This window comes from Kryptolebias marmoratus, linkage group LG23 (genome assembly GCF_001649575.2).
Source record: "Kryptolebias marmoratus isolate JLee-2015 linkage group LG23, ASM164957v2, whole genome shotgun sequence".
Classification (NCBI taxonomy): Eukaryota; Metazoa; Chordata; class Actinopteri; order Cyprinodontiformes; family Rivulidae; genus Kryptolebias; species Kryptolebias marmoratus.
In genome coordinates, this window is record NC_051452.1 from 5,162,280 (window position 1) to 5,172,003 (window position 9,724).

At 43.5% G+C, this 9,724-nt stretch overlaps 1 protein-coding gene across 2 annotated transcripts in view; it reads right to left on the reverse strand.

Moving 5' to 3' along the window:
* Positions 1 to 97: 97 nt before the first annotated feature.
* The window catches only part of LOC108229377 (glutaminase kidney isoform, mitochondrial-like), a 10,694-nt gene continuing 1,067 nt past the window's right edge, over positions 98 to 9,724 (reverse strand). Inside the window, exons 2-9 of one of the 2 annotated variants that reach the window (XM_037973867.1) lie at positions 5,663 to 5,753; positions 5,352 to 5,470; positions 3,766 to 3,895; positions 3,486 to 3,565; positions 2,955 to 3,118; positions 2,086 to 2,144; positions 424 to 456; positions 98 to 222 (exon numbers count right to left, since the gene is read on the reverse strand). In XM_037973867.1, the coding sequence (XP_037829795.1) occupies positions 160 to 222; positions 424 to 456; positions 2,086 to 2,144; positions 2,955 to 3,118; positions 3,486 to 3,565; positions 3,766 to 3,895; positions 5,352 to 5,470; positions 5,663 to 5,753 (739 nt within the window). In that variant the 3' untranslated portion in view covers positions 98 to 159. Of the gene's footprint in view, positions 223 to 423; positions 457 to 2,085; positions 2,145 to 2,954; positions 3,119 to 3,485; positions 3,566 to 3,765; positions 3,896 to 5,351; positions 5,471 to 5,662; positions 5,760 to 9,724 lie in introns of both variants that reach the window. The other variant, XM_037973866.1, reaches the window with a different exon arrangement.

Here is a 9,724-nt window from a genome sequence, read left to right on the forward strand (position 1 = left end):
AGTTTAAACCTGAATCAGTGAATTTAAACTTGAATCAGTGAATTTAAACCTGAACCAGCAAATTTAAACCTGAGTCAGTGAGTTTAAACCTGAGTCAGTGAGTTAAACCTGAATTAAAGCCTGAATCAGTGACTTTAAGCCTGAATTAAAGGGATGAACTCACGTGGCGTTGCTGAAACCAACGTATTCGTTTCCTGCCAGTTTGTTCATGAAGTTCATCACCTGCAGAGAAAAAACAAACATTTAAAACATCAGAGCTACTTTCAGACTCAGAATCTGACATCATTTTAACAAGTTTAAAGCTCATTTAATCGCAGAAACAAGTCAGTCCTGCAGAAAACCTACTGACAATCGCTCCTCGTGAAATAATTGTTGAATATTTGTGTATAAAATCAGAGCAATAAAGTCAACCTTTATACTCACATAATCGAACTTCTCAGCGTTGCTGGCTCCTTGCTGAAACACAAACAGTTACATTAAGAGTTACTCGTCTTGTCTCGATCCACACAGCAGAAACCAGTCAAAGGTCAAAGGTCACTGAGTGAGGATGGGGTCAGATTAGAGGACGGAGCTGAAACTCGGAATGAGACGTTAATTAAACTGATGTTTTCTGGGTTTGATGAGACAGAAACTGTTTTTATTTCACAATAAAACTGACTGGATGAACAGAAATCAAATAACCAGCTGTTAGCAACAAGCTAAACTCACAGCTGCAGTTTGTTCCTGACCCGAGTGAAGAAAAAACAGAAATCAGCAGCTGTACGGAGGGTAAAGTTACTCAGAAATCTGAATTAAAGAGGAAAAAACTCAACTAAAGACAAATTACCAACATGATTGACTTATTGATGTTGGTCGTCATTTCCTAAAGATGCTACAGCTGGAAAATAAAACCAGAGTCTGGGACAGAAACATTAAATATAAACCGGAGGACGAGAACAGAACCGCTCCCTGAAGCTGCTCTCATCTGACAGAAACTAAAGTCGCTCCTTTTATTCAAAAACAAACAACAAGCCGACTTAATGAAGCCTTAATGGCTGCGGCTTCATTCCTGTAAAATAACTGCAGGTCAGAAACAGAAAATGTTCTTTAGCTGACGGTTCTGTTTTCATCTAAAACTGCAGTTTTATTCCAACTGACCTCTACAGACTGTTGGCTGTTAGCAGGCCTCTGGTCCTGTTAGTCATGTTGTACCCTTAGATTAGCATTATCATGTTTCAGTTTATGTTAGCTTATTTAGCCTTCCTGTACATTTAGTTTATCTTAGCTCATATTTTGACTGTCTTGGCCTAATTGTTGTTTAGTTCAGCTTTAACTTCATCATGATTTTATCTAGATTATTTTTGCTACTACTTTGACTGTTTTAGCTCATGTTTTAGCTCATGTTTAGTTTCATGATTACATTTAGATTATCCTATATTTCATTTAGATTATACATGATTGATCTATATTTGATTATGATGTTTCTATGCTGTATTAGATTCTGTACCTGACTGTTGTTTCTGTGTTGTAAAGCACTTTGAATCGCCTTGTTGCATATAAATAAATCTCACTTCACTTCACTCTGAGAGAAACGATGAGGAAATGAGCTGAAAGGTAACAAAGCTGACAGAGAGCAGAAAATCTGGACCTAATCCGCTCCCTGAACCCTCCTGGACTCCAGCTGATCCTTTTATCGTCCGGTTTCAGCCCAGCAGGGGGCGCCAGAGTCTCCATGAGAGGAGAGAAAGCTGCTGCCTGAGCGGCTCAGGTGGGCTCAGGTAACAGAACTGTTCCTATGATTAAAGCTCACTTTAATGTGGAGGAGGTGTGTGTGTGTGTGTGATGCTCTCAGCCTCAATTCCCTCTCTGCATGTTTCTCTCTAATCTCCCGTTTAATCTGCAGGAAACACGTCCTGCAGACAATTATTGTTTTATCATTTTACTCCATTTATTTTCCAGCTGCAGTCAGAAATCTAAAACAAAAAACCAAACTGATACAAAATAAATGATCAGAAATATGCCTTTAAAACATTTGATATTTTCTCTGCAGACAGTTTCACTGGGTTTGCATTGAACGGTTTAATCCTGAACTTGATCACAGCTCACCTTGATGAGGGAGGTGCAGACAATGGCGCCTGCGTTAACCATGGGGTTGTGAGGTTTATCTGCAGGAGAAAAGGGTCAGATGGTTTAAACTCAGATACTGAGGAGCAGAAAATTACACTACTGTTGGTTTTTGTGCCAGAAGTGAAAATCAGGTACTAAAAACAGTTTGAGTCTAAATAAATCCACACAAACACCAGATGAAGAGGAAGACTTGTCTGTCGGAGCGGTGAAGATGGAGAATCGTCACGTTGTGTTCTAGTTTTATCTTTAGATTTTTACACCTCAAAGCCTGAACATTTCTATTTTAATTGTTTCAAAGTTAACTAGATTTGAACAGTTTATTGTGAAACAGGAAATGAAAGCAGATGAATTGGCAAACGCTCGTTTTGCTCGTTTCGTTTCTGACCGTGAAAAGAAAAAGGTTGTTTTATAAGAAGAGGGTCTTAGATTCGTTCTCACAGTTAAATTAAAGCAAATTTTGTCCCAAAAACCCCTCAGTTTGACCCACATCGATCCAGGAAGTCCTACAGACTGACTCTGGAACATCAACCTTTATTTGGTAAAAATGAATCTGAGTTAAACTTCACAGATCTCATTTCAGCTGAACTTTTGTGGAATTGGTAGAAAACATAAAAACAGCTGAATCTGCTCAGTTTCAGGTCCTCAGATTAAAAACATGAGATCACTTCTGAGAAAGTGATTTGATAGAAATGAATGAATGTGTCACGTGTCGGTGGTTCAAACCTGATGGAAAACCAGGAAGTTCAGTTCCTGCAGCTCGTTTTTCATCTGAGACGGTTTGTGATGACGTTTATTCTGACTCACCGCGTCCGGAACCGGACCGCGTGTTTGTGGGAACGTTTCCTCACCGTCTTCGTTCAGGAAGAGCTTGTTGAACCTCAGGCCGCTCGGCTCCTTGCCGATGAAGCGGTGGACGTACTCGGTGCCGTGGTCGTGAACGGCAATGGAGTATTTCAGCGGTTTGACGCACGACTGCAGACAGAAGGGAACTTTGGTGTCTCCGACCGTGTGCCTGAAAGAAAACTCACTTTCATTAGACTTTTAGGGGATCTGTGCAGCTTGGAGAGCTGGATTTCACCAGAACTTTCATCTGAAAGCTGTGAGACTCAGACACAAACTGAGTCAATGATTTATCATTTCTCTGAGCCGCAGCTTTAGAGCAGATTATTTATAACTTAATCTTGATGCTCATTCGGACTCTGGTGCTGGACGTTCTGGGTCCGTTTCTGGGAATCAGTTTGGAAAACTTTTCTTAAGGTTGATAAAAAGTGAAAATAAACAATGTTTTTCTTGACGTTTCACTGATTCCAGAAACCTTGGATGTGGGAGGACAGAGAACCTGTAGTTTGTTGTTGTTTATACACAAACAGAAATCCCACCTCTGTCCATCAACAGTGCACAGAGCGACGGCCCACAGGTCCGGGCTGAACCGAGCCAGCTGGGGAATGTAGTCCGCCACCTGCAGCAGGGAGGGAAAACTTCAGCTTTTTGTTTCTCTAAAGTTCATGCTGACTCATCTCAACCTGCAGGAATAAATCTAAATCTGATTCTGGACACATTTTTAGTTCATATTTACTCTTGTTAGTTTCGACTGATTCTCTTCCTGAAAACAAAGCGTGAACCCTTTAAAGAGATTTAGGCCAACAGAAGGTGTCCCACCTGGCCTCCTGACAGGTTTTTGGCGTTCTCGTAGAGATCATCGATGTGGGCGCAGAAGGTCTGGAAGTCCGGGATGACAAACTTCTTCCTGAAGGCCTGGGTGAGCAGGACGATGTTACTCTGGACACATCTGGGACACGAAGGACAGAAAACAAGCATCTGGAGTTAAAAACTAATACTGAGCATGTCTGAAGGGTTGAACAGGAAAGTCTGAAGGGTTCAGTTTTGTTTCCTGGCAGAGGGATGCAGTCAGGATTCACGTGTGGATGAAGGACCATCCAGAAAGGAAACCTCTGCAGAGTGACGAAGAGGAAGATGGATGATCACAAACCATCAAACAGCTGAGCTGATTGGATTTCTGCTCCCGGAGGTCATAAAGAAGAAGAAGAAGGAGGGGAGCTCGCCGAGACGAATGAAAGCTGGGATTAAACACCAAAAACTGATTCTGATCTCTTCCTAAGGTTAAACATTTGTGTTGTGGTGCAGAAAATGAATACAAGCTTGTTTCCTTTGAATTAATTAAGGTGTGAAAACTGTTTGTTAGGTTCTGATAATAAATGACAGGATTATTATTTCTGTTGTCAGCAGGTTATAGAATGAAACAAAAATATTCATTTTACTCTAACAAACAGGAAAACCAGAAAATAAATAACTGATTGCAACCGTCTTGTAAAAACCAAGCTTAAATCCTCGTGTTTTTTCAAACATGCTGATGGGACTCGTGTTGGGTCCAGTGTTTCCTGTTTTCTGAGGCTGCAGAGAGGACGGTTCGGAGCTACATCTGCAGACAGCTTCTGGAAATGACTGTTCCCAGTAAGAATAACCCCAGACACATGTGTAACCCTGCCTGTTGTTTCTGTTTAATCTCTGCCTGATCGCAGTAAAAGCTGCTGTCAGATCTGGTTGTGCAGCGATGGTGACTGTGAGGTGGAAGCTGAGCCTCACCGGCAGCAGAGAGATTATTGGTCGGGTCATCTCTTCGCTTCAAACCCGTCTAATCCCTGCAGAAACACCCCCCACACACACACATCACGTGCTCCTGTGTGAGAGGCTGAGCTCTATAAATAGGTGGGGGGAGAGGAAGTGATGGATGGAGGCCAGCAGCAGCCGGTGCTGAGGTCCACTTCCTGGTGAGTCGTCATACGCCCGACTCCGAGGGGGGGAGGGGGTCATCAGATTATTTACATTTTTCAAAGTCAGAGGCACTTCAGTTGTTTGTGACTACCTTGCATTTACTTTCATTCTGAAACACAAAAATAAAACCTTTTAACCTTCTGCTGTTTTTCCTGTTTCGGCTGAAAACCTCCAGGGGCTGCAGCTGATGTACAAACAGGGCAGCAATGAATAATTTACCGTTTCCTGCTGCAGACGCCGACCAGCATTAATAATTTTAATCCCATCTGTGATTAAAGATTCATGCTGAGCAGAGCAGAGTGCAGCTGAAGGAAAACACTGACCTGTTTTCTGAAAAATGCAGTTTGTTTTCCTACAGAACAGCTGCTGCTTTGGGCCGTCTCTGCAGAACCCCGGGCTGAGTTTCAGATCAGAAATCTGACCTTACGCCTGCAAAGCAAAGTAAAGCCTACTTTTTGAAGAGGTGTCGGTCCAGCGCTCCGTCCGAGGTGGTCTTCAGCGTCACCTTTAGCATCTCCATGCACTCCTTCAGCCGTGGGTCTCCGGTTCGAAGCCCCGTGGATTTAAGAGCCTGGAGGCAGAGGAGGAGACAAGGAATCAATACAGCAACGAGCTGTGAGAACCAGAACCGGAAACCCGATAATTCTAATTTAACAAAGAAGGGATCGATTCAAAACCATGGCTGAGCTCCTCCCAGTTCGCCTCCTGGTGCTGCAGTTATCAAACAAACATTTTTACATCAAATCTTTGTCCTGAGACTCACGGTGGTGAACTTGTGTGCAGGGATTTTTTCCTGACCCTCTGCGATGGTGTAGAAGAGCAGGTCCTCCAGGCTGGGCAGGATGCCTGGTTTCCTTCTCCTGCAGGGAACACAAACAAGCCGAAACCAGTGAGAACCATCAGAAACATCAGTGTGTTGGAAACATGGAGAGGAGCTGCAGCAGAGGGAGGAGAGGCTCTGCAAGGAGAAGCAGTGAGTAAAAACTAAACTCTACATTAATTATGCACCATTTCAACCTGTGGAAAAGATCTGAGCTGCTCTGTGAGCTTTAAACCTCCACAAACTCATCAGGGCTTCTTTTCCACAGGTTAACCTGCTGCCAGAAGACCGGATCAGGGAAACTACTGAATACCAGCTGGGAAAAGGTTCACCAAAGGTCATTGATTCATTCGTCCAGATTGGGATCTTTGTGAGTCAACAACAACCTTCATCACGCCGTCAGGTCTGAGTGTCGGATCACTCTGAACAGCTGCAGCTGTGAGGTGGAGGTCCGCCAACACCGCGGGTCAGCCGACGCTCAGAGGCTGCAGCCGGCCGGGTCAGAATCAGCTGACGATCAGAGGCCGGGTCAGAACCAGCCGACCCTCAAAGGCCGGGTCAGAATCAGCCGACGCTCAGAGGCCAGGTCAGAATCAGCCGACGCTCAGAGGCTGCAGCCGGCCGGGTCAGAATCAGCCGACGCTCAGAGGCTGGGTCAGAATCAGCCGACGCTCAGAGGCCAGGTCAGAATCAGCCGACGCTCAGAGGCTGCAGCCGGCCGGGTCAGAATCAGCCGACGCTCAGCCGGCCGGGTCAGAATCAGCCGACGCTCAGCCGGCCGGGTCAGAATCAGCCGATGCTCAGAGGCCGGGTCAGAACCAGTCGACACTCAGAGGCTGGGTCAGTGTTCTGCTGCAGAACCTCCTCTGAACATCGCTAACCTGAAACCGGATCTTAATCCCATCAGATTGTTTATTTTTATTCCAGCTGATATTCAAGACGTTTCCCACCAAGTGGTTCTGGGAGAGTTGTTAGTGGCGGGTCAGGAGGCAGACGGGTCGACCCACTCTCAGCAGCCTCTCTTCTATGATTCATAATAAAGAGGATTTACAGTAAAGCTCTGAGGCTCACGATGACCTGCAATGCATCATGGGAACACCGGTGTGCGTGCTGTGAGGGTGACTGAAGGTAAAGTTTGCTGGAAGGTGGTTCCACATGGCAGCTGATCAGAACTCAAACTGAGGGGCAGTTTCAGCTTCAAACAGATTATTATTATTATTATAAATATTAAAGTGATGTATTTGTCAAACATCAGAGTTTTATGTCCATCCTGTATGGTGTAACTCTGGCTTAATGTTTTTAGGTTTAATAAAAATTGTTTCAAACTGTTTGTTTTATGTCAGTCTATGTCTCATGTTTTGGTTTTAATTTGATTTAAAAATAAATAAAAGTTGGTGCTAAAATTCACTTTTTGACACGTTTGTCGCCGACATGACAGGAATGCGCTCATTTAATTACCTCTGTTTGTTTGCTGTGTCTGTTAGCAAAATATCCTTTGAAACACTGGATCTATAACTCGATACAGACCGATTAATCAGACAATATTGGCCACTTTTTAAAACTCTTCAATCAGCCACACCTGTAAACAAATAATCCGTTTCCAAACAGCAGCAGCTGCTACAGCCAGCTCACCGTAGCCCACAGTTGAACTTTTTAAGTTCTTAGGAACCAGTTCCTCCTTTTAAGGGAAGGAAGTGATGCTTTAACTCGTATTTCCTGCTCTGTTAAACCAGCTCAGACTTTGTTGCCATGGTGATACATCTCTGTACCAACGCTGAACCTGCTTCGTGCTACAGATTAGTTTTAAACACTGATAAATGTCACCATCAGAGGAGTTAAACCTGAACAAAGATCGCTCTGAGCCTCTCAGGAGCAGAAAACTGAGCTGCATCTGAAGTTTTTACACATTACTTTAACGCAAAGTTTCACCTAAAGTTAAAAATCAGAGTCACTGAATTAAATTTACTGTGAAAGTTAACTTTAACTCCTGTTTTAAAAGGTGGATCATTTAAAAAGTGCTGACTTTTCTTTGGTGAAAATGGGACTTAATTAAGAAGACTTTCCTGCTCTCAGCCTGAACCAACATGTTTAATCCCTGTGTTTGCTGCTGTGGTTGACCTTTGACCTCACCAATAAAGCCTGCAGGTGAGAGTGTGAGTGGGAGGAGGGGGAGGATGGAGGGGGGAGACAGACGGGAGGAGATTAAAGCACGGCCACTGGGAAGAAGTGAGAAAACCTCTACTGCTACTGGAAAACAGGTTCTTAACGACTAAATGAAATAAAATAAAAAGAGAAACATACTTACAAATGCAAAGAAAGCAGATCAACAACAGGAACAGAGAGACGAGCAGAAGGGATAATACTGGATTAGTAACACATATTTACAGGTCATTCAACAGAAACAAACAAACAAGACGTAAATAATCCACTGAAACTAAACGCTGCTGTCACAAGAAGAAAACTGAACATTTTCCATCAAACAGAAATAACAGAAGCTGTGATACTGGAGAGAAAAGAGTTAAAATTAAATTCATTTTAAACAACTCAACTTGTTCTTCATTTGGCTGACACTCTGCAGAAACAAACAAACAAAAGAAAACAAAAAAAAGAGGCCAAAGAGTGAAATCTTTGAGTTAATGAGACGTCGCAGCTGTCAGCCTCGTCAGCAGCTGGACAGAGGTGGACACATCTGGATGATCCTCGTTAACGTCCTGCGTGTCCACACCCAGCCTGTCCTGAAGCTAAACGCCAACAAACCACCACGGCTCTGAGCTGCAGGCCAAAAATAAATCTTTATTTCACGTTTTATTTAAAACCAACGTCGAGGCGTCTCCTGAACGCTGTGATCAAATCTTATTATTTATTATTCATTAAGTTACCAACTGGGGCCACATTCACAGAAAAGGGCACACAAAAAAATATATAAATAAGGAGAAAAAGGTGTTTTTTTTCCAACAGCTGTGCAGAAATATAAACAGTTCTGCAAAAGTCTGACAGTCAGTTCTGATGATTATGTGATAACTGAATCCTAACGGCATAAACTCTGCATTTTAAGACAAAGTTAGCTTTAAATTTGATTCAGGCACATCAGAGGGACCAATAAGAGTTCAGTCTCCAAACTTAAACACTGACAAACACGTCAGACCAGAGGAAGAACTGAGTTTACACCTGATCAGGTTTAAACTCCCTCCTGAGTTCAGAGAGATGAACACATGAAGAGAATCTCTTCCCTCGGCAGCTGCTCGGTGTCTGATTGAGCCGTGAGGTGGTGAACGTGATCAGCGCCGCTGGTGTCACGTCTCTCAGAATAAATCTCTGTAAAATGTTGACAGAATCCATCCGACTCATCTGGACCTGGAGGCTCCGACAGCAGCCAGGCGCCGTGCCAACTCGCAGGATTTACTGCAGAAACAGTGGAACGTTTTTGACCCTCTGTCAGATGCGGCCTCAGGACCGCCGTAACCCGACTGAAGCTGAACGTGAGCGCCGGCAAGACCCTCAGAGACGCCGAACAGCCGACTTCAATATTCCATCAAACAGATTCAGTCCTGATCAGAAGACTCGGTTTAATGGACTCGGTTTTTTCTGTTCCCTATTTAAGACCATTTTCAATGTCAACCTGTAAATCAATTTATTTGTTCCATTTAAAGCAAATTATTTAGGTTTATCATCATTAAAAGACAACAATTAATGAATATTTGATGTTGTTGGTTGATGAACGTCCTGACTAACAGTTTGTTGTTGACCAAACTGTCAGAGTTCCTTCCTGCTGCTTTCCAAGAACTGATCCAAGTTCAACGTGTTCCACAAACTGAACCTGGTTTCCAGTTTCATCTCTAACTTGCGGTTTGGATATTTCACAGAACGAGCCGAGGCTTCACATGAGCTGAACCAAGCCTACAGGGAAAAATGTTGGTTGGAAATCAGTCAGCTGAGACCCGGCTGATGGCTGCAGCTATCATGTGTGAACAGAAACCCAGAGACCGCAGCCGAAAAGACTTTAAT